The sequence below is a fragment of the Pristiophorus japonicus genome, chromosome 6, assembly GCF_044704955.1.
Source record: "Pristiophorus japonicus isolate sPriJap1 chromosome 6, sPriJap1.hap1, whole genome shotgun sequence".
NCBI lineage: Eukaryota > Metazoa > Chordata > Chondrichthyes > Pristiophoridae > Pristiophorus > Pristiophorus japonicus.
In genome coordinates, this window is record NC_091982.1 from 224362740 (window position 1) to 224387276 (window position 24537).

A 24537-nucleotide genomic window follows, 5' to 3' on the forward strand; every position below is an offset into this window, starting at 1 on the left:
GATCAGCTCCACTGGCAGGCCACATTGTCCGCATGTCAGACACGAGACTCCCAAAGCAAGTGCTCTACTACTCGTCCATGGGAAACGGGCCCAGGTGGGCAGAGGAAACGTTACAAGGACACCCTCAAAGCCTCCCTGATAAAATGCAACATCCCCACTGATACCTGGGAGTCCCTGGCCAAAGACCGCCCTAAGTGGAGGAAGTGCATCCGGGAGGGCGCTGAGCACCTCGAGTCTCATCGCCGAGAGCATGCAGAAATCAGGCGCAGGCAGCGGAAGGAGCGTGCGGCAAACCAGACGCCCCACCCACCCTTTCCTTCAACCATTGTCTGTCACACCTGTGACAGAGACTGTAATTCCCGTATTGGACTGTACAGCACCGGAGAACTCACTTTTCGAGTGAAAGCAAGTCTTCCCCGATTCCGAGGGATTGCCTATGATGATGATGTGTCACTGCGCCCTCTGCCGGCCGCTCCCGATATTACAGTGTCACTACGCCCCCTGCCGGCCGCTCCCGGTGCTGCAGTATCGCCCCGCCCTCTGCCGGCCGCTCCCGATATTGCAGTGTCACTGCGCCCCCTGCAGGCCGCTCCCGATATTTCAGTGTCGCTGCGCCCCTGCCGGCCGCTCCCGGTATTTCAGTGTCACTGCGCCCCCTGCAGGCTGCTCCCGATATTGCAGTGTCACGAATGGCGGACGAGGAGGCGGAGGAATCGGCCTCGCTCCATAATGTGACGGGAGCCGGCGTTCGGTCCGGAGACAAGATGTTCACACTGAAGAAGTGGAACGCCGTGGCCATGTGGAGCTGGGACGTGGAGTGCGACACGTGTGCCATCTGCAGGGTGCAGGTGATGGGTAAGGAGCAGGCCTGGGCCCGGGGCTTCGGCACTCGGTTACCGCGGGGCCTGGGGAGGGAGCTGGGGGCCTCGGCACTCGGTTACAGCGGGGCCCGGGGCCTCGGCACCCGGTTACTGCGGGGGCTGGGGGAGGGAGCCCGGCCCTGGGCCCCCGGCCCCCGGCCCCCGCAGGTCGCTGCTGTGCGCGGAAAGCCGAGCCGGCCGCGGGTTGGGAGTGATGCCCGGGCGGGGGTTGCCCCTGACTCGGGGGCAGCCTGTGCAGGACCCGCGGGGGGGCGCCGCTGAGCCCAGTGTCAGCACACTGCATAAAACTATTGGAGCCATGGTCCCAGAGCACCTCACTTTTGTCCATTCACGGGTTGTGGACCTGGCCTTCATTGCCCTCAGTTTTCTAAATTGGAGGGAAGACGAGCCATATTTGTGCAACCTGTCCTCATAATTTGCCCCGTTAACCCCGGAATCATCCTGCTGGATCCCTCCCAAGGCCGATCAATAGATCCCTCCGGAGGTTTGGTGCCCAGAACTTCTCCAGGAAGTGTCGGTGAACTGCCGCAGTCTGTGTGGTGACGGTACTCCCGCTGTGCTGACTTTTGTCGTAGTGCTTTGGTACGGCTGAGCGCAGTTGCGGGTCAAACCCCATCGCTGTGGGCTGCGGGTCTACGGTAAAGACCAAGTAAGGACGGTTCACTAGGCATCCGGACATTAGTGAACCAGATAGTAAACAATCATGGGCAGGATTTATCATCACCATTACTGATTACTAGCTTGCTTTATTGCAGGTTTATTTCATTGATTATAAATTCCCCAGCTGCCGTGGTGAGATTTGAACTCGTGTCTTCGGACCCTAGTCCGGAGGATTGGTCATCCAATAACTTAACCACGACGCAACCATACCATCGATATTATACAAACAGTAATAACTATGCACGATACAGCAACATTACACAAATAATTAATCATAATGTGCTTTTGTATATCAATTATCACCTCTATACCCTGCGGTGCCCAGAATCGCAAGGCACCGAGCGTACCGATGGGCACCACATGCTCCCTCTCCAAGGCCACCTGGCCACCCACCGACAATACTGCGGAAGAGAGGCGAGCAGCCAGAGGGAGGTTAGGGCTGAAGGCTGTGGGGATCGCAGAGAAGAGGACTGTAAGTTCTGCAATAATTAAAAATGTGGCCAAAACTAGTGGGAAGACAGAAGATTGGGAAGCGTTTAAAAACCAACAAAGAATGATTAAAAAAATGATTTAAGAAAGGGAAAATAGACTGAAAGTAAACTAGCACAAAATATAAAAACATAGCAAGAGTTTCTATAGGTATATAAAAAGGGGAAAAGTGGCTAGAGTAAATGTTGGTCCCTTAGAGGACGAGACTGGGGAATTAGTAATGGGGAACATGGAAATGGCAGAAACTCTGAACAAATATGTTGTATCTGTCTTTACGGTAGAGGACACTAACAATATTCCAACAGTAGATAGTCGAGGAGTTATGTGGGGGGGGGGGAACTTAACACAATCACAATCATGAAGGAGGTGGTACTCAGTAAGATAATGGAACTAAAGGCAGATAAATCCCCTGAGCCGGATGGCTTGCATCCTAGGGTCTAAGAGATGTAGCGGCAGGGATTGTGGATGCACTGGTTGTAATTTACCAAAATTCCCTGAATTCTAGGAAGGTCCCAGCAGATTGGAAAACTGCAAATGTAATGCCCCTATTTAAAAAAAAAAAGGAGGCAGACAAAAAGCAGGAAATTATAGAAAGCCGGAAAGGGGTACTGAGGGAATGATCAGCCATGATCTTATTGAATGGTGGTGCAGGCTTGAAGTGCCGAATGGCCTACTCCTGCACCTATTTTCTATGTTTCTATGACCAGTTAGCCTAACATCTGTGGTTGGGAAAATGTTGGACTCCATTATCAAAGAAGCAGTAGCAGGACATTTGGAAAAGCAAATTTCGATCAGGCAGAGTCAGCATGGATTTATGAAGGGGAAGTCATGTTTGAATTTGCTAGAATTCTTTGAAGATGTAACGAACATGGTGGATAAAGGGGAACCAGTGGATGTGGTGCATTTGGACTTCCAGAAGGAATTTGACGAGGTTACTGTACAAGATAAAAATTCACAGGGTTGGGAGTATTACATTAGCATGGATAGAAGATTGGTTAACGAACAGAATTCAGAGAGTTGCGATAAATGGTTCATTCTCTGGTTGGCAATCAGTGACCAGTGGGGTGCCGCAGGTATCAGTGCTGGGACCCCAACTATTTACAATCTATATTAACGATTTGGAGGAAGGCACCGAGTGTAACGTAGCCAAGTTTGCTGACGATACAAAGATGGGAGGAAAAGCAATGCATGAGGTGGACACAAAAAATCTGCAAAAGGACATAGGCTAAGTGAGTGGGCAAAAATTTTGCAGATGGAGTATAATGTTGGAAAGTGTGAGGTCGTGCACTTTGGCAGAAAAAATTAAAAAGCAAGTTATTATTTAAATGGAGAAAGATTGCAAAGTGCTGCAGTACAGCGGGACCTAGGGGTACTTGTGTATGAAACACTAAAGGATAGTATGCAGGTACAGCAAGTGATCAGGAAGGCCAATGGAATCTTGGCCTTTATTACAAAGGGGATGGAGTATAAAAGCAGGGATGTCTTGTTACAGCTGTATATGGTAATGGTGGGGCCACACCTGGAATACTGCGTGCAGTTTTGGTTTCCATATTTACAGTTCAGAGAAGGTTCACTAGGTTGATTCCGGAGATGAGGGGGTTGACTTAGGAGGAAAGGTTGAGTAGGTTGGGCCTCTACTCATTGGAGTTCAAAAGAATGAGAGGAGATCTTATCGAAACGTATAAGATTATGAGGGGGCTTGACAAGGTAGATGCAGAGAGGATGTTTCCACTGATGGGTGAGAATTTTAGTGGGCATAATCTTAGAATAAGGGGCCACCCATTTAAAACTGAGATGGGGAGAAATTTCTTCTGAGGGTTGTGGATCTGTGGAATTCGCTGCCTCAGAAAGCTGTGGAAGTCGGTACATTGAATAAATTTATGACAGAAATAGACAGTTTCTTAACCGATGAGGGAATAAGGGGTTATGGGGAGCGGGCAGGTTCGAGGAGTCGTATGGCCTACTCCTGTTCCTATTTCTTATGTTCTTATGTCATTGTATAAAGCTCTGGTCAGACTCCATCTGGAGAACTGCATTCAATTCTGGGCACTGAACCTCAGGAGGGCTATATCGGCCTTGGAAGGGCTCCAGCAGAATGATACCGGGGCTTAAAGGGTCAAATTATGAGGACAGGTTGCATAAACATGGCTCGTCTTCCCTTGAATTTAGAAAATTGAGGAATGATCTAATCAAGGTGTTTCAGATATTTGATGGATAGATACCGAAAAACTATTTCCTATGTTGGTGAAGTCTAGAACAAGGGGGCAGAATCTTAAAATTAGAGCTAGAACATTCCAGAGCATTCAGGAAGCACTTTTCACAACGGGTAGCGGACATCTGGAACTTGCTCCCCCAAAAGACTGGATATTGTATCAGTGGGAGCGTTCAAGACCAAAACATCATCCGAAAACTCAAATAAAAACAGAAAATACTGCAAATACTCAGCAGGTCAGGCGGTGTCTGTGGAGGGAGAAACGGTTAATGTTTCAAGGTTGATGACCCTTCATTAGAATGGAGAGAGAAACAAAGTTAACATTTCAGCTGGACCTGAAACGCGAACTCTCTTTCTCTCTCCACAGATGCTGAATATTTCCTTCATTTTCTGTTTTTATTTCAGATTTCCAGCAGCTGCAGTATTTTGCTTCTGTTTCCGAAAACACATCGGGTTCCACATGCACGCTGACGACACACAGCTTTACCTCGCCCCACCTTTCTCGATCCTTCCACTGTCTCTGATTTGTCAGACTGCTCCTCCGACCTCCAGTACTGGATGAGCAGAAATTTTCTCCAACTAAATGTTGGGAAGACCGAAGCCATTGGCCCCGAATTTGCGGTCAGAAGCGTACCAGAAGAATATGCCTCCAAACCGAGAAAAACAATCAGAAGGTACCTGATGCCACTGGAGCCTGCTTTTACCAGGCATGGGGGTTTTGTGGGCATTCGCTGGGCAGTAATTGGGCAAATATCCCAACTCTGCGCCAGCGAGTGTTTTTACAGGATGCAAAGCATTTGTCTAACCTGGAACTTGCGGGGCCTTTCTGAACACTTATCGAAAGCACCGTCATTTCAGACCTATTGTCTTCGGTTCCCACCACAAACTCTGTTACCCAGCCACCGACTCCATCCCTCTCCCTGGCAACTGTCTGAGGCTGAACCACACTGTCACAACCTTAGTGTTGTATTTCACCCTGAGATGAGCTTCTGACCCCATATCTGTTTCATCACAAAGACCGCCTACTTCCATCTCCGTCTTCGCCCCTGCTTCAGCTCATTTGCTGCTGAAACCCTCATCCATACATTTGTTACCTCTACACTTGACTATTCCAATGCTCTTCCACGCTGCATAAACTTGAACTAATTCAAAACTTTGTTGCCCGCGTCCTAACTCGCACCAAGTCCCGTTTACCCATCTCCCCTGTGCTCACTGACCTACATTTGCTCCCGGTCCGGCAACACCTCGATTTTAAAATTCTCACCCTTGTATTCAAATCCCTCCATGGCCCCGCCCCTCCCTATCTCTGTAGCTTCCTCTCAGATCACTGCGTTCCTCCAATTCTGGCATTTGGCGCACCCCAATTTTAATCACTCCACAATTGGCAACCATGCCTTCAACTGCCTAAGCCCTAAGCTCGAATTCTCTCTGCCTCTGCCTCTCCTGCTTTAGGGCGCTCCTTAAAACCACCTTTGATCAAGCTTTTGATCACTTGTCCTAATTATCCTTATGCGGCTCAGGGTAAAATTTTTGTTTGCAAATGCTCATGTGAAATGCCTTGGGCCTTTTTACTATGTTAAAGGTTTTATATAAATGCATGTTGTTGATATAAATAGATCTTTGTTAGGTAAAGGATATTGAGCAAAGTCGGGTAAATGGCAGAGCAGGCTCAAGGAGCTTAATGGTCTACCTATGTTCCTATATTCCTAGAAGGCCAGAGTTACAGATGTTCAGGAGAGAATATAGAAACATAGAAAATAGGTGCAGGAGTAGGCCATTCGGCCCTTCGAGCCTGCACCACCATTCAATAAGATCATGGCTGATCATTCACCTCAGTACCCCATTCCTGCTTTCTCTCCATACCCCTTGATCCCTTTAGCCGTAAGGGCCATATCTAACTCCCTTTTGAATATACCTAACGAACTGGCCTCAACAGCTTTCTGTGGTAGAGAATTCCACAGGTTCACAATTCTCTGAGTGAAGAAATTTCTCCTCATCTCGGTCCTAAATAGCTTACCCCTTACCCTTAGACTGTGACCCCTGGTTCTGGACTTCCCCAACATCGGGAACATTTTTCCTGCATCTAACCTGTTCAATCCCGTCAGAATTTTATATGTTTCTATGAGATCCCCTCTCATTCTTCTAAATTACAGTGAATATAAGCCTAGTCGATCCAGTCTTTCTTCATATGTCAGTCCTGCCATCCCGGGAATCAATCTGGTGAACCTTCGCTGCACTCCCTCAATAGCAAGAATGCCCTTCCTCAGATTTGGAGACCAAAACTGCACACAATACTCAAGTTGTGGTCTCACCAAGGCCTGTACAACTGCAGTAAGACCTCCCTGCTCCTATACTCAAATCCCCTAGCTATGAAGGCCAGCATGCCATTTGCCGCCTTTACTGCCTGCTGTACCTGCATGCCAACTTTCAATGACTGATGTACCATGACATCCAGTTCTCGTTGCACCTAACCTTTTACTAATCTGTCACCATTCAGATAATAATCTGCCTTCCTGTTTTTACAACCAACGTGGATAACCTCACATTTATCCACATTATACTGCATCTGCCATGCATTTGCCCATTCACCTAACCTGTCCAAATCCCTCTGCAGCCTCTTAGCATCCTCCTCGCAGCTCGCTCTGCCACCCAGCTTAGTGTCATCTAGAAACTTGGAAATATTACATTTAATTCCTTCGTCTAAATCATTAATGTATATTATAAATAGCTGGGGTCCCAGCACTGAACCTTGCGGCACCGCAGTAGTCATTGCCTGCCATTCTGAAAAGGACACGTTTATTCCCACTCTTTGCGTCCTGTCTGCCAACCAGTTCTCTATCCACGTCAATACATTACTCCCAATACCATGTGCCTTAATTTTGCACACTAATCTCTTGTGTGGAACCTTGTCAAAAGCCTTTTGAAAGTCCAAATACACCACATCCACTGATTCTCCCTTATCCACTCTACTAGTGACATCCTCAACAAACTCTAAAAGATTTGTCAAGCATAATTTCCCTTTCATAAATCCATGCTGACTTGAACCAATCCTGTCACTGCTTTCCAAATGCGCTGCTATTTCTTCTTTAATAATTGATTCCAACATTTTCCCCACTACCGATGTCAGGCTAACCGTCTATTTTCTCTCCCTCCTTTTTTTAAAAATGGGGTTACATTAGCTACCCTCCAATCCATAGAAACTGAACCAGAGTCGATAGAATGTTGGAAAATGATTACCAATGCATCCACTATTTCTAGGGCCACTTCCTTAAGTACTCTGGGATGCAGACTATCAGGCCCTGGGGATTTATCGGCCTTCAGTCCCTTCAATTTTCCTGACACCATTTCCTGACTAATAAAGATTTCCCTCAGTTCCCCCTTCTCGCTAGACCCTCAGTCCCCTAGTATTTTCGGGAGGTTATTCGTGCCTTCCTTTGTGAAGACAGAACCAAAGTATTTGTTCAATTGATCTGCCATTTCTTTGTTCCCCATTATGAATTCCCCTGATTCTGACTGCAAGGGACCTACATTCATCTTCACTAATCTTTTGCTCTTACATATCTATAGAAGCTTTTGCAGTCAGTTTTTATGTTCCCTGCAAGCTTACTCTCATACTCTATTTTCCCCCTCCTAATTAAACCCTTAGTCCTCCTCTGCTGAATTCTAAATTTCTCCCAGTCCTCGGGTTTGCTGCTTTTTCTGGCCAATTTATATGCCTCTTCCTTAGATTTAACACTATCTCTAATTTCCCTTGTTAGCCACGGTTGAGCTACCTTCCCCGTTTTATTTTTACTCCAGACAGGATGTACAATTGTTGAAGTTCATCCATGTGATCTTTAAATGTCTGCCATTGCCTATCCACTGTCAACCCTTTAAGAATCATTCTCCAGTCTATCCTAGCCAATTCACGTCTCATACCGTCGATGTTTTCTTTCTTTAAGTTCAGGACCCTAGTCTCTGAATTATCTGCGTCACTCTTCATCTTAATGAAGAATTCTACCATACTATGGTCCTCTTCCCCAAGGAACCCCGCACGACCAGATTGCTAATTAATCCTCTCTCGTTATAGAAGACCCAGTCTAGGATGGCCAGCCCTCTAGTTGGTTCCTCGACATATTGGTCTAGAAAACCATCCCTTATACACTCCAGGAAACCCTCCTCCACCGCATTGCTACCAGTTTGTTTAGCCCAATCAACATGTAGCTTAAAGTCCCCCATGATAACTGCTGTACCCTTATTGCACACATCCCTAATTTCCTGTTTGATGCCATCCCCAACCTCCCTGCTACTGTTTGGTGGTCTGTACACAACTCCCACTAGCGTTTTCTGCCCTTTGATATTTCGCAGCTCTACCCATACAGATTCCACATCATCCACGCTAATGTCCTTCCTTACTATTGCGTTAATCTCCTCTTTAACCAGTAACGCTACCTCACCTCCTTTTCCTTCCTGTCTGTCCTTCCTGAATATTGAATACCCCTGGATGTTGAATTCCCAGCCTTGGTTACCCTGGAGCCATATCTCCGTAATCCCAATTACATCATATCCGTTAACAGCTATCTGCGCAGTTAATTCATCCACCTTATACGAATGCGCCTCACATTGAGACTCGGAGCCTTCAGGCTTGTTTTTCTAACACTCTTTGTCCTGTTAGAATTATGTTGTAATGTGGCCCTTTTTGATTTTTGCTCTTGATTTCTCTGCGCACCACTCTTGCTTTTCTCCTTCCTACCTTTTGCTTCTGCCCCCTTTTTACTTCCCTCTGCCTCCCTGCATAGATTCCCGCCTCCCTGCATAGATTCCCATCTCCCTGCCTTTTTAGTTTAAACCCTCCCCAGCAGCACTAGCAAACACTCCCCCTAGGACGTCGGTTCCGGTCCTGCCCAGGTGCAGACCGTCCGGTTTGTACTGGTCCCACTTCCTCAGAACCGGTTCCAATGTCCCAGGAATTTGAATCCCTCCCTTCTGCACCGCTCCTCAAACCACGTATTCATCTGAGCTATCCTGCAATTCCTACTCTGACTAGCACGTGGCACTGGTAGCAATCCTGAGATTACTACTTTTGAGGTCCTACTTTTTAATTTAACTCCTAGCTCCCTAAGTTCAGCTTGTAGGACCTCATCCCATTTTTTACCTATATCGTTGGTACCTATATGTACCATGACAGCTGGCTGTTCACCCTCCCCCTCCAGAATGTCCTGCAGCCGCTCCGAGACATCCTTGACCCTTGCACCAGGGAGGCAACATACCATCCTGGAGTCTCGATTGCGGCTGCAGAAGCGGCTATCTATTCCCCTGACAATAGAATCCCCTACCACTATAGCTCTCCCACTTTTTCCTGTCCTCCTGTGCAGCAGAGCCACCTACGGTGCCATGAACTTGGCTACTGCTGCCTTCCCCGATGAGTCATTGTCCCCAACATTACCCAAGGTGGTGTATCTGTTTTGGAGGGAGATGCCCGCAGGGGACCCCTGCACTACCTACCTTCCACTGCTCTTCCTGATAGTCACCCATTCCCTATCTGCCTGTTTAACTTTACCTGCGGTGTGACCAACTCACTAAACGTGCTATTCACGGCATCCTCAGCATCGCGCATGCTCCAGAGTGAATCCATGCGCAGCTCCAGTACCGCAATGCGGTCTGTCAGGAGCTGCAGCTGGATAAACTTCCTGCACATGTAGTCGTGGGGACATTGGGAGCGTCCCTAACTTCCCACACAGCACAGGAGGAGCACAACACGGGTCTGGGCTCTCCTGCCATGACTTAACCCTTAAATTACTTAATTTGGCAACAATGCCAAGGGTTTCTTACTGCTAAGAACAAGAAAAAAGATAAAGAGAAAGAAAACTACTCACCACTCAACCAACCAATCACATACCCTCTTGGCTGTGACATCACCCTTCGATTACTTTTTATTTCTTTTTTACTTTTGACCCTGTTGCAGTAGCTGCTCCCAAACTGCCGCCGACCCCGGACTGCCGCTGCTCTTCCTCCGGACACTGCTCCCAAAGGGCACGGACTGCTTCATTGGCTGAAGAATATCGAATGAAACTGAACACTGCACTCATCAGCGAACAGCGCCACTTCTGAGCTTATGATGGAGGGAAGAACATAGAACATAAGAAATAGGAGAAGGAGTATGCTATACGGCCCCTCGAGCCTGCTCCGCCATTTAATGATCATGGCTGATCCGATCATGGACTCAGGTCCACTTCCCTGCCCGCTCCCCATAACCCCTTAATCCCTTATCGATTAAGAAGCTGTCTATCTCTGTCTTAAATTTATTCAATGTCCCGGCTTCCACAGCTCTCTGAGGCAGCGAATCCCACAGATTTACAACCCTCTTGAGAGAAAAAATTCCTCCTCATCTCAGTTTTAAATGGGCAACCCCTTATTCTAAGATTATGCCCCCTAGTTCTAGTCTCCCCCATCAGTGGAAACATCCTCTCTGCATCCACCATGTTAAGCCCCTCATAATCTTATATGTTTTGATAATATTCCAATGAATAGAGGCCCAACCCACTCAACCTTTCCTCATAAGTCAACCCCCTCATCTAGAATCAACCTAGTGAACCTTCTCTGAACTACTTTCAAAGCAAGTATATCCTTTCTTAAATATGGAAACCAAAACTGTACGCAGTATTCCAGGTGTGGCCTCACCAATACCCTGTATAACTGTAGCAAGACTTCCTTGCTTTTATAATCCATCCCCTTTGCAATAAAGGCCAAGATTCCATTGGCCTTCCTGATCACTTGCTGTACCTGCATACTAATCTTTTGTGTTTCATGCACAAGTACCCCCAGGTCCCGCTGTACTGCAGCACTTTGCAATCTTTCTCCATTTAAATAATAACTTGCTTTTTAATTTTTTCTGCCAAAGTGCACGATCTCACACTTTCCAACATTATACTCCATCTGCAAAATTTTTGCCCACTCACTTAGTCTGTCTATGTCCTTTTGCAGATTTTTTGTGTCCTCCTCACACATTGCTTTTCCTCCCATCTTTGTATCATCAGCAAACTTGGCTATGCTACACTCGGTCCCTTCTTCCAAGTCATTAATGTAGATTGTAAATAGTTGGGGTCCCAGCACTGATCCCTGCGGCACCCCACTAGTTACTGATTGCCAATCCGAGAATGAACCATTTATCCCGACTCTCTGTTTTCTGTTAGTTAGCCAATCCTCTATCCATGCTAATATATTACCCCTAACCCTGTGAAATGTTATCTTGTACATAGAAAATAGGTGCAGGAGTAGGCCATTCACCTGGAATTGGCCTCAACAACTTTCTGTGGTAGAGAATTCCACAGGTTCACCACTCTGGGTGAAGAAATTCCTCCTCATCTCGGTCCTAAATGGCTTACCCCTTATCCTTAGACTGTGTCCCCTGGTTCTGGACTTCCCCAACATTGGGAACATTCTTCCTGCATCTAACCTGTCTAACCCTGTCAGAATTTTAAACGTTTCTATGAGGTCCCCTCTCATTCTTCTGAACTCCAGTGAATACAAGCCCAGTTGATCCTATCTTTCTTGATAGGTCAGTCCCGCCATCCCGGGAATCAGTCTGGTGAACCTTCGCTGCACTCCCTCAATAGCAAGAATGTCCTTCCTCAGGTTAGGAGACCAAAACTGTACACAATACTCCAGGTGTGGCCTCACCAAGGCCCTGTACAACTGTAGCAACACCTCCCTGCCCCTGTACTCAAATCCCCTCGCTATGAAGGCCAACATGCCATTTGCTTTCTTAACTGCCTGCTGTACCTGCATGCCAACCTTCAATGACTGATGTACCATGACACCCAGGTCTCGTTCCACCTCCCCTTTTCCTACTCTGTCACCATTCAGATAATAGTCTGTCTCTCTGTTTTTACCACCAAAGTGGATAACCTCACATTTATCCACATTATACTTCATCAGCCATGCATTTGCCCACTCACCTAACCTATCCAAGTCGCTCTGCAGCCTCATAGCATCCTCCTCGCAGCTAATACTGCCACCCAACTTGGTGTCATCCGCAAATTTGGAGATACTACATTTAATCCCCTCGTCTAAATCATTAATATACAGTGTAAACAGCTGGGGCCCCAGCACAGAACCTTGCGGTACCCCACTAATCACTGCCTGCCATTCTGAAAAGTCCCCATTTACTCCTACTCTTTGCTTCCTGTCTGACAACCAGTTCTCAATCCATGTCAGCACACTACCCCCAATCCCATGTGCTTTAACTTTGCACATTAATCTCTTGTGTGGGACCTTGTCGAAAGCCTTCTGAAAGTCCAAATATACCACATCAACTGGTTCTCCCTTGTCCACTCTACTGGAAACATCCTCAAAAAATTCCAGAAGATTTGTCAAGCATGATTTCCCTTTCACAAATCCATGCTGACTTGGACCTATCATGTCACCTCTTTCCTAATGCGCTGCTATGACATCCTTAATAATTGATTCCATCATTTTACCCACTACCGATGTCAGGCTGACCGGTCTATAATTCCCTGTTATCTCTCCCTCCTTTTTTAAAAAGTGGGGTTACATTGGCTACCCTCCACTCCATAGGAACTGATCCAGAGTCAATGGAATGTTGGAAAATGACTGTCAATGCATCCACTATTTCCAAGGCCACCTCCTTAAGTACTCTGGGATGCAGTCCATCAGGCCCTGGGGATTTATCGGCCTTCAATCCCATCAATTTCCCCAACATAATTTCCCGACTAATAAGGATTTCCCTCAGTTCCTCCTCCTTACTAGACCCTCCGACCCCTTTTATATCCGGAAGGTTCTTTGTGTCCTCAGTGAATACCGAACCAAAGTACTTGTTCAATTGGTCCGCCATTTCTTTGTTCCCCGTTATGACTTCCCCTGATTCTGACTGCAGGGGACCTATGTTTGTCTTTGCTAACCTTTTTCTCTTTACATATCTATAGAAACTTTTGCAATCCGTCTTAATGTTCCCTGCAAGCTTCTTCTCTTACTCCATTTTCCCTGCCCTAATCAAACCCTTTGTCCTCCTCTGCTGAGTTCTAAATTTCTCCCAGTCCCCGGGTTCGCTGCTATTTCTGGCCAATTTGTATGCCACTTCCTTGGCTTTAATACTATCCCTGATTTCCCTTGATAGCCACGGTTGAGCCACCTTCCCTTTTTTATTTTTACGCCAGACAGGAATGTACAATTGTTGTAGTTCATCCATGCGGTCTCTAAATGTCTGCCATTGCCCATCCACAGTCAACCCCTTCAGTATCATTCGCCAATCCATCCTAGCCAATTCACGCCTCATACCTTCAAAGTTACCCTTCTTTAAGTTCTGGACCATGGTCTCTGAATTAACTGTTTCATTCTCCATCATAATGCAGAATTCCACCATATTATGGTCACTCTTCCCCAAGGGGTCTCGCACAACGAGATTGCTAATTAATCCTCTCTCATTACACAACACCCAGTCTAAGATGGCCTCCCCCCTAGTTGGTTCCTCAACATATTGGTCTAAAAAACCATCCCTTATGCACTCCAGGAAATCCTCCTCCACCGTATTGCTTCCAGTTTGGTTAACCCAATCTATGTGCATATTAAAGTCACCCATTATAACTGCTGTACCCTTATTGCACACATCCCTAATTTCCTGTTTGATGCCATCCCCAACCTCCCTGCTACTGTTTGGAGGTCTGTACACAACTCGCACTAACGTTTTTTGCCCTTTGGTATTCTGCAGCTCTACCCATATAGATTCCACATCATCCAAGCTAATGTCCTTCCGAACTATTGCCTTAATTTCCTCCTTAACCAGCAATGCTACCTCCCACCTCCTTTTCCTTTTATTCTATCTTTCCTGAATGTTGAATACCCCTGGATGTTGAGTTCCCAGCCCTGATCATCCTGGAGCCACGTCTCCGTAATCCCAATCACATCATATTTGTTAACATCTATTTGCACAGTTAATTCATCCACCTTATTGCGGATACTCCTTGCATTAGGACACAAAGCCTTCAGGCTTGTTTTTTTAACACCCTTTGTCCTTTTAGAATTTTGCTGTACAGTGGCCCTTTTTGTTCTTTGCCTTGGGTTTCTCTGCCCTCCACTTTTCCTCATCTCCTTTCTGTCTTTTGCTTTTGCCTCCTTTTTGTTTCCCTCTGTCTCCCTGCATTGGTTCCCATCCCCCTGCCATATTAGTTTAAATCCTCCCCAACAGCGCTAGCAAACACTCCCCCTAGGACATTGGTTCCGGTCCTGCCCAGGTGCAGACTGTCCGGTTTGTACTGGTCCCACCTCCCCCAGAACCGGTTCCAATGCCCCAGGAATTTGAATTCCTCCCTGCTGCACCACTGCTCAAGCCACGTATTCATCTGCGCTATCCTGCGATTCCTACTCTGACTATCACGTGGCACTGGTAGCAATCCCGAGATTACTACTTTTGAGGTCCTACTTGTGCAGCAATCTTTTATGTGGCACGTTGTCACTGCCTTCTGGGAATCCAAATACACCACATCCACTTGTTCCCCTTTATCCACCCTGTTCGTTACATCCTCAAAGAATTCCAGAAAATTTGTCAAACTTGACTTCCCCTTCATAAATCCATGCTGACTCTGTCTAACTGAGTTATGTTTTTCCAAATGTCCTGCTACTGCTTCTTTAATTATGGACTCCAACATTTTCCCAATCACCAGATGTTAGGCTAACTGGTCTATAGTTTCCTGCTTTTTGTCTGCCTCCTTTTTTAAATAGGGGCGTTACATTTGCAGTTTTCCAATCTGCTGGGACCTCCCCAGAATCCAGGGAATTTTGGTAAATTACAACCAATGCATCCACAGTCCCTGCCGCTACTTCTCTTAAGTCCCTAGGATACAAGCCATCAAGTCCAGGGGATTTATCTGCTTTTAGTCCCATTATCTTACTGAGTACCACCTCCTTAGGGATTGTGATTGCTGAAGCAATTGAAGATGGGTGGACCTCGGACATTGCCCTGAGGAACTCGTGCAGTGATGTCCTGGGGCCGAGATGATTGGTTTCCAACAACCACAACCATCTTCCTTTGTGCCAGCCACCAGAGTTTTCCCCCAGTACCCATTGACTTCAGCTTTACTTGGACCCCTTAGTGCTGTATTCAGTCGAATGCTGCCTTGGTATCAAAGGCAGTCACTCTCACCTCTTGCAAAGAGTTTGGTTCAGCCTGAGAGTGGCCAGAAGGGAAATGTAATCAGTGGTGAGAGAGGTGAGTTGTGGGAGCCGGAGGGGGTGTGTGGCGGGGGGGCGCGCAGGTGCAGGTGAAGCAAGGAAAATGGCTTCAACCATCTCTGTGTTGAGCGGAACGAAGCTGTCACTCATCTCAAATGATGTCCGACAAGTGGCATGACAGCACGGAGGCAATGGAGAGGCAACAACAACTTGTATTTATATAGTGCCTTTAATGTAGTAAAACAACCCAAGGCGCATCACAGGATTGTTTTAAGACAAAACAAATCAGTTTGACACCGAGCAACATAAGAAATTACGGCAGATGACAAAAGCTTGATCAAAGAGGTAGGTTTTAATGAGCATTTTAAAGGAGGAAAGAGAGGTGGAGAGGTTTAGGGAGGGAGTTCCAGAGCTTGGGGCCCAGGCAGCTGGGAGTAAGGGAAGCTATTGCTGGAGATACACTGGCTGCATGCAAGGACATTCACACACTGCTGGATGGCTGAAGAGAGGAGTTGGAGAAGGATGTAATAGTCAACCATACTGAGTACTAGCATTGACAAGAAGGACAGTTGTAGAGGATGCCATTTCAGTCCTGTGATAAGGGCAGAAGCCAAACTGGAGAGATACTAACGAATATGTATTTTCAGGAGATGGACTTGAAGCTGGGAAGTGACAGAATGTTCAAGAAGCTCAGCGAGGAAAGGGAGTTAGGAAATGGAACCTTCATACGACCACAGTTGGAGTACTGTGTGCATTTCTGGGCACCACGTCATAGGAAAATACACTGTTGCGGCAATAGAGGATACAGTGCACATTCACTAGGATGCTGCCCCATTGAAACTGAATATCCCAGCACTGAGCCTAGAACATGGCTTTGACCTGTTCATTGCCTATTACACCCCCACAGCCCAGTCCACTAAAACCAAAATCCGGCTGTGGGTCCTTCTACCCTATCCGAGTGAAATCTCCACCCCACCTCTCCGAGAGTGGAACTTGGCCCTGTTACAATGAAGACCCAGTCACTATATCTTCAGAATTCCCCACCTCTCACCTCTCGGACGATCCAGGCTTGGGAGAGGGAAAAACGGCCCCAATACATCAAAGGTGCCCCCAATTCTGCCAACGCAGAATATCAAGGTTACAGTGTTTCACGGTGCAGCAGCCAGCTACGCTGGGACACTGATTTGATTTCCAGATCCCTCCAAATCCCTAACTTCTACAACATTGTCAAAATGATTCTTTCTTTCTTGTTTAGATGCCTGCCTTCGGTGTCAAGCTGAAAATAAACAAGAAGACTGTGTTGGTAAGTTTTTGTAACCAGTTGTTCCATCGTTTTCTGTCAGTTTCTGCCGTCTAGTTAGATATTCCTCATTTTCCAAATCTGAGAGTTCGAAGGAGACCTTTGAAAATCACACACAACATAGTGGCCGTAATTGCGGTGGGTGTCAATGCTCAGTGTCATTATCCCTATGAAACTGACCGCAACTTCAAGATTTAGCACGTGCGCATCTAAACGCGGAAATCCTGAAGTTACAGTCAGTCATTCCCTGCTCCGACAAGGCCTGCGCAGTGGCCCGCCCCCCCCCCCCACCCCCCTCGCCATAGCCGGAAATCCGTGTAATCAGTGAAACTGACAAAACTTGGGCTTTTCTGCACTAATATCACCATTGGAATAAGTATAAGAAATAGAAGCAGGTGTAGGCCATACAGCCCCTCGAGCCTGCTCCGCTATTCAATAAGATCCTGGTTGATCATCGATCTCAACTCCACTTTCCTGCCCGATCTCCATATCCCTTGATTCCCCTAGACTCCAAAATTCGATCTATCTCAGCCTTGAATATACTCAGACTGAGCATCCACAACCCTCTGGGGCAAAAAATTCCAAAATTCACAACCCTCTGAGTGAAGAAATTCCTCCTCATCTCTGTCTTAAATGGCCTATCGCTTATCCTGAGACCGTGATCCCTGGTTCTAGGCTCCCCAGCCAGGGGAAACAACTTCTCAGCATCTACCCTGTCAGTCCCCTTCAGAATCTTGTATGTTTCAATGAGATCACCTCTCATTTTTTTAAACTCGAGAGTAGAGGCCCATTCTACTCAATCCCTCATCATAAGACGGCCCTCTCACCCCAGAAATCAATTCGTTGCACCACCTCCCAGGCAAGTATATCCTTCCTTAGGTAAGGAGACCAAAACTGTGCACAGTACTCCAGGTGTGGTCTCACCAAGGCCCTGTACAATTGTAGCAAGACTTCCTTACTCTTATACCCCAACCCCCTTGCACTAAAGGACAACATGCCATTTGCCTTCCTTATTGCTTGCTGTACCTGCATGCTAGCTTTCCGTGTTTCTGGCACGGGGACACCCAGGTCCCTCTGTACCGCATCACTTTGTAATCTCCATTTTAATAATCATTTGTTTTGTTATTCTTCCTACCAAAGTGGATAACCTCACATTTTCCCACATTGTACCTCATCTGCCAAAATTTTGACCACGCACTTAAACTATCTATATCCCTTTGCAGACTCTTTGTGACCTCCTCACAACTTGCTTTCCCACCCATCTTTGTATCATCAGCAAACTTGGCTACATTACACTCGGTCCCTTCATCCAAATCATTAATATGGATTGTAAATAGTTGAGGCCCCAGCACTGATTCCTGTAGCACCCCACTAGTTACTGTCTGCCAATCGGAAAATGACCCATTTATCCCGACTCCCTGTTATCTGTTAGTTAGCCAATCCTCTATCCATGCTAATATATTACCCCCAACACCATGAGCTCTTGCCTTTTATGTGGCACCTTATCGAATGCCTTTTGGAAATCTAAATACACCACATCTACTGGTTCCCCCTTATCTACCCTGCTTGTTACATCCTCAAAGAACTCTAATAAATTTATCAAACACGATTTCCCTTTCATAAAACCATGTTGAACCCTTGGTTTCCCAACATTTTAGGTATGATTTTTGCATCTTCTACTGTGAAGACAGATACAAAATGTTTAATGTTTCTGCCATTTCTTTATTCCCCATAATAATTTCTCCTGTCTCAGCCACTAAGGGACCAATGTTTACTTTTGCTGCTCTCTCCCTTTTTACATACTTGTATAAGCTCTTGCAATCTGTTTTTATGGCATCAAAATTCCCCAGCCGCTTAGAGTGGCGTAGTTAGATGTAGTGCGGCAACTTCGTGGGGGGAAAACCGTGCCAAAAATTTACCGGATAATTTGGCCGTTCCTGGATCCCTGTGGTCCCGTGGCGTGGCGCTGAGAAACCTGCGGGGGGGGGCGGAGCTTGGGCCGCGCTTGTTCAGCGCAGTCAGCAGGGGGGCGGGGCTTGGGCCCGGTGTGTCCTCGAATGCCGGCAGAGGGACGCGTGACCGTTTGTGCGTGCGCACATGCGCATTGGGGCAGGAACCTTGGCAATCAGCCATTTAAAGGGAGAGCATTCTCAATGCCTCAGCAGCATTGGCAGTGGGCTATATTAGATGGTAAGGTGTGTATTGTGATTTTTGGGTGGCTGAGGGAGTGGAAAGGAGTGCTGCATAGATGCATGAAAGGTGAGAACTGTGCGTTTTCAAGATCACCGGAGTGTAAATCCAATACACCAATGACGCAAGAGCGTGCAACAAGGACGAAGAACCTCTTGTATGAGGAGGTGAAGAAACTAGTCACTGTCATTGAGAACAGATGGCAGGAGCTGGATATCAGTAAGAGTGGTCCCACAAAAGTTCCACCCAAAGAAATAAGGAGACGCTGGAGCCTAGTTGCCAAAGAATTCCCTGCAGGGGGAAGACCGCAAGAACTGGAAGCCAGTGTAAAAAGAAATGACAGGACGTTGGTCAAGCAGTGAGTGTAAGTATTATCTTGAGTTTTAAATGGAATTGCAATTGTCACTGTGTGATCATCTGTATATGTCCCATCCATCAGAAGCTCACCATGTGGCAAAAATTATATTTTCATCTTTGCAGAAGAAATTGGCCCACAACAAAAGGGAGAGAACTCGAACAAGAGAAGGGCCGCCAAATCTGCACCAACTATCTCCCCTGGAACAGAGGGTCGCTGCCTTGCTGAGTCGCACCTGCAGAAAAAGAATCAGCTCTGCACAAGCTGGGCCCACACGCAAGGGTGAGGATCAATAATGAAAATGCATCGTCTCCCTCCAACTCAACCTGCTGACTGGTCTGCTACGCGTGAGACTACTCATTCCACCCATCCTGCCCCCTCCTTTCCTGCTAACCATTTGACTGATCTATTGTATTTTGCAGAACAAGAAGATAATCCTGAAGATCAACAAGAAGATCCAGATGCGTGCACTCCAGACCAAGGCGGGTGGGAGGAGGAGGGTTCCATGGATCTGTGTTTACGGGAGAATGCTGATCGTGATATGGATTAGTCCATGGTACAGGGCATCACTTTGCCAGACACCTCCATGAGCTCTGCCATGGCTTTCATTGGTTTCACAACTTCCGAGGTTGCGGGTCCCAGTGGTGGTGGTGGAATGCAGGTTGGAACACCCAGGGTCCCACTGTCCCAGCCTGTGACTCGCACTGGAGGGGTGCCACTATGCAGACCCACGGCGAGGGGAAGGAGAAGCCAACCAGTCTCTCCTGAGATGCAGCCTTCATCAGATGTTCATCAGGTTAAGTCATTCGATGAGGAGACCAATGCCCTTACCCGATCACTCGTGGCAACCATCTGTGGGGTGTGTGATGAGGTTGCGGCAATGTCGGGAGAAATATCAGCACTGAGACGGGAACTGAGGGCGGGCATGTCAAGGGGAGTGCAAACGATGGCAGAGGCCATGAGGGTGCTAGCTGCTGTAATAAGGGCACACAGGCCTGACAATCAAATGCCACTCCCATTGCAATCCCCAGCCTCTGCTGAGACCCAAGCTGGGCCCCCCGCCCCCCCCACCACCACCGCCCCCATGAGGAAGTGCACATTCCCCGATATGTGGGTGAGAGAAGGGTGCAGCCTATCTTTGTTGTTGTTGTGCATTGTAAACTTTCCAATAAAAGATTTTTTGCATTAAAACTGAATCAAGTTTCATTATCACCACACAACATTTAGGAACAACTGTAAAAAAAACACATCCCTCATCCCTACAGTCATGCGTGCCTGCCGCCCCTAGCCCTGGCAGGAGGGCTAGCCGGTGCGTTCTGCAGTCGGCAAGGCAGGACTGCTCTATTTTCAGTCGTTGATTTATCTTTCATTTATTTTTGATGTTGTGCTGAAGTTGTTTTGATGTTGTGCTGATGCTGCGAAGGTGTTTAGTGCTTTAGAATCCTCTAACTCCTCTCCCCCCCCCCCCCCCCCCCCCCTCTTATCTATGGCTGCCTGCACTGATTTCTTAAATGTAGGTAAGGTTTTTCTGTGCCTACAAAAGTGGGCACATACACTGGCCTAAGTTAGAGTGGAGTAACTTTTAGCTGGCCAAATTTGCTTTTCTGGCCAAAACGGGCGTAAGTGGCTGGTCACCCACCCTTTTGGAGAAAAAAAACGAAACTAAAAAAAACCTAACTAGCTGACTTACACTGGAGCAAGTTAAATGGGAAAATTTGCGATTTTTAAGTTACTCCAAAATAAGTTACTTGCTCCAAAAAAAGCGGGGCAACTCCTGGGGAAATATGAGCCCAAAATTTCTTACTAGTTTTTTCTCATTCTATTTTTTCCCTTTTTATCAATTTTTTTAGTCATCCTTTGCTGGTTTCTGAAACTCTCCCAATCCTCAGGCTTACTACTATTCTTCACAACATTATAAGCTGCTTCTTTCAATCTAATGCAGTCCTTAACTTCCTTAGTTAACAACGGATGGATCACTTTTCCCATGGAGTTTTTGTTTCTCAATGGAATGTATTTTTGTTGAGAATTATGAAATACTTCTTTAAATGCTAGCCACTGCTTATCTACTGCCATACCTTTTAAATTATTTTTCTAATTTACTTTAGCCAACTCGCCATCATACCTATGTAATTGGTTTTATTTAAGTTTAAGACTCTAGTTTCGGACTTAGGCAAGTCACTCTCAAACGTAATGTGAAATTCTATCATATTATGATCACTCTGCCCCAGAGGATCCCTTACTATGAGATTGCTAATGAACCCTGTCTCATTGCACAATACAAGATCTAAAATAGCCTGTTCCCTGGTAGGTTCCATGATGCATTGTTCTAGGAAACTGTCCCAAATGCAATCCATGAACTAATTTCAGGCTACCTTTGCCAATTTGATATGTCCAGTCTATATGAAGATTAAAGTCCCCACACAATTATTGCATTACCTTTGTTACAAGCTCCTATTATTTCTTGATTAATATTCTATTCAACGGTATAGCTACTGTTAGTGTTTTCTGCCCCTTGTTATTCCTTAATCTCCATACATACTGATTCTGACTGAGGTTTTAACAGCGTAATGACTGCTAAACAAATGTGGTCCTGAAAAACTAATTTTTATATTTGTGGAGTGTCAAATTTCTCCATTATGATAAAAAAAAATTTGGGCCTATAAACCCTTTGTTTCTTGAGCACAAGACTCACCAGAAAAAAGGTGTGGGCACTTAGCAATTAAAATTTTACATGCAGTTAATACCAAATTAAAAATAATACAATGCCCAACTGTAGTACAGCTGATGTGAAAAGCACCTCCGAAGCAGAAACAGCTGCTCCTGCCAGTGAAGTACAAGAGACAGCCAGAGAGCGCTGCTTGCCATCTCTGCAGGATCACAGCAAGCCCACCTTCAGCCGGATTGTGCAGTAACACAGATTCTTTATCAGCAGGGACCGGGCAATGCATCGGAAAGAGCCAGCAGTGCTGTCTGTTTCATTCCCCACCAGCAGATTAATGGTTTCCTGCCAATGGTTTTTTCCAGAAGTGAGCACTTTTCATTAAGATAACACTCACCTCATTCATATGTGACTCTTGGGAGCAAATTTACACATGGAGCAATTGTTTTCCAAAGCCGGATAAAGTTGGGAAGCAGGACAACAATAACTTGCACTTATATCGTGTCTTTATATAGCGCCTTTAACGTAGTAAAACATTCCAAGGAGTGTCATCAAACAAATTTTGAACACCGAGCCACATAAGGAGATATTAGGGCAGATGACCAAGAGGTAGGTTTTAAGGAGCATCTTAAAGGCGGAGAGGCTTGGGGAAAATGAAAAGAAGAAAAAAGGGAAATAGAAGTGATGGGCTCGGTCCAGAGCGGCAGCCAAAACCCATCGTGAATGGACACACAAACTCAAGTCACATAGGCATGGTTACACAGCAAGATTCAGCTTGTGGTTGAACACCTACTTAAAGATTCAGATCACTTCATTTTGGTTGATGGGGAACTTCCATTGGCTCGGTTGCCATATCAATCCTTGTTCTGGGGTGCTGGCCTCTTGCTCTTAAGAAAACCAGCGGAGGGGAAAAAAAGCAAAATTGTTGCGAGGAAGTATCTGTAAAACAACAGTCTGCATAACTGGAAGTCTTGACAAATAGGGAATAATCACTACAGATGGTCTGTGGAAACAGAAGATCTGCCTGAAGATAGGTAGAGAAAGTTTTATCTCTGAATTGTGTAGAAAGAACACTCAGTCTTTTGTGCCGTAGGATGGGATCATAATGGAGTCCCGATTTCACAGGGGTGATGGATAGGAGGAAGTAAAATTGAAGAATGAGAGAAGCCTAGTTATCTTTCTGTACAGACAGGGAGGGAAATGGTTATGGTTGGAGTCTCACAAATTGATCCCCTGTAAGTCAGAAGGTGCTGCTGCAACCCCTGTAAGTTATGGCTGCCTAACATTGGTGATCTTAAGCTGGGAGAATGGAGAGGAGCTTGGAGTTCTCATGTGAGGCATGCTTCATCACCCAGAAAGTGTTTAAGAATGTTTATTTTTTTCCTGGATTTACCGGTTCACTCCTCTAACCGGGCTCCAGTTCATGACACTGCTTAGCAGGTCACTAGCTACAAAGGTGGCTCAGTGATGACTCCCCTACAATTGTTCTTTTGCCTTCATCGTTACACCTGCTCACCACCACAGTTTTGGATCATGTCCTTTAGGAACACCGGATTATACAGGAGTGGAAATGACCATGCTAAAGAATGAACAGTGTGGACAAAATTACTGCAAATTAATCAAGTGAAAATAAACTGAAAATCGGCAAGAGATACGAGGTTAGAACAGTAGTGAATGGACGACCTTCTGTCTGCTCCTTTAACAGAGCCCATCCACTATTATCACCCACAATAACATTTATCCCCTGGTCAGTATGTACTATAGAGATTGTTACGCATCAATCCTCTTGTGTTCTGACTTAAAGGATATAATTCACTTTTGTATATTTGTGTATATAAGGGAATCTTATTTGTGTTTTTTAATGTTTGGAAGCATTGACTTGTTTTTTTAAATCTTTACAGTGGTTTGGGGAGAATGCAATCACTCCTTCCACAACTGCTGCATGTCGCTGTGGGTAAAACAGAACAACCGCTGCCCACTTTGCCAGCAGGACTGGGTTGTGCAGAGAATAGGCAAATGAAAATGGTGGTGCATCCTTTCACTACCAAGACGTCTTCCTGGTTGTTGATGTGTTTGATCCGGTGGAGTCTTGTGGTTCTTGTGAACCAGCACCGTAACACTGGCCTCTCCTTCACCTCAGTCTTTTTATACAAAGATGATCAGCCTGTGTTAAATTTAATGAATCACATACCATTGGATGTCTTGTTGCCTCATATATATTTATTAAAAAGCTGGAGAGAAATAAAAGTTTTCCTACCTTCTTGTTTCTTTAACCGGGTGTGGCTTTGAATGTGTGAATTATTGTGGCTATTGTACAATTCCCCCCCCACCCCCAAAAAAAAAATACCTGCAGCATTTGATTGTACGATTTGAAATTAAAATACATGCATTTTTCTTGTGTTGGATATAGAGTGCCTTACCTTTTGTTTATAGATTTTAAATTGAACCTCCGTGAAGATTATTTGAGCAGTAATTCATGTGCTGAGTTCCCTTTCTCTAATGTAATGCTCAGGAAAGGTTCCCTTGATGGGTAAACGCCGCACCCATCCCAGCTATACTCTTGGGAGATAGGTATTGACACAGAAAAGGCACTTTGGAGTGGACGAGCCTCCTTTGATCGCCCTC

The 24537-nt window shown here is 46.0% G+C and overlaps 1 protein-coding gene across 1 annotated transcript; it reads left to right on the plus strand.

The window, feature by feature from the left end:
• Positions 1–665: 665 nt before the first annotated feature.
• On the plus strand, positions 666–24159 carry rnf7 (ring finger protein 7). The gene is made up of 3 exons (XM_070883638.1): positions 666–855; positions 16664–16711; positions 23814–24159. Exons 1-3 carry the CDS (start codon positions 690–692, stop codon positions 23930–23932), a joined length of 333 nt encoding a protein of 110 aa, XP_070739739.1. The 5' UTR covers positions 666–689; the 3' UTR covers positions 23933–24159.
• Positions 24160–24537: the final 378 nt, after the last annotated feature.

Excerpts from the sequence above, each read along its gene's own strand:
- rnf7 (XM_070883638.1), top strand. The coding sequence starts at position 690 with ATGGCGGACGAGGAGGCGGAGGAATCGGCCTCGCTCCATAATGTGACG. Across the intron at positions 856-16,663 it reads CTGCAGGGTGCAGGTGATGG|ATGCCTGCCTTCGGTGTCAA; the intron begins GTAAGGAGCAGG and ends TTTCTTGTTTAG. Across the intron at positions 16,712-23,813 it reads TAAACAAGAAGACTGTGTTG|TGGTTTGGGGAGAATGCAAT; the intron begins GTAAGTTTTTGT and ends AAATCTTTACAG.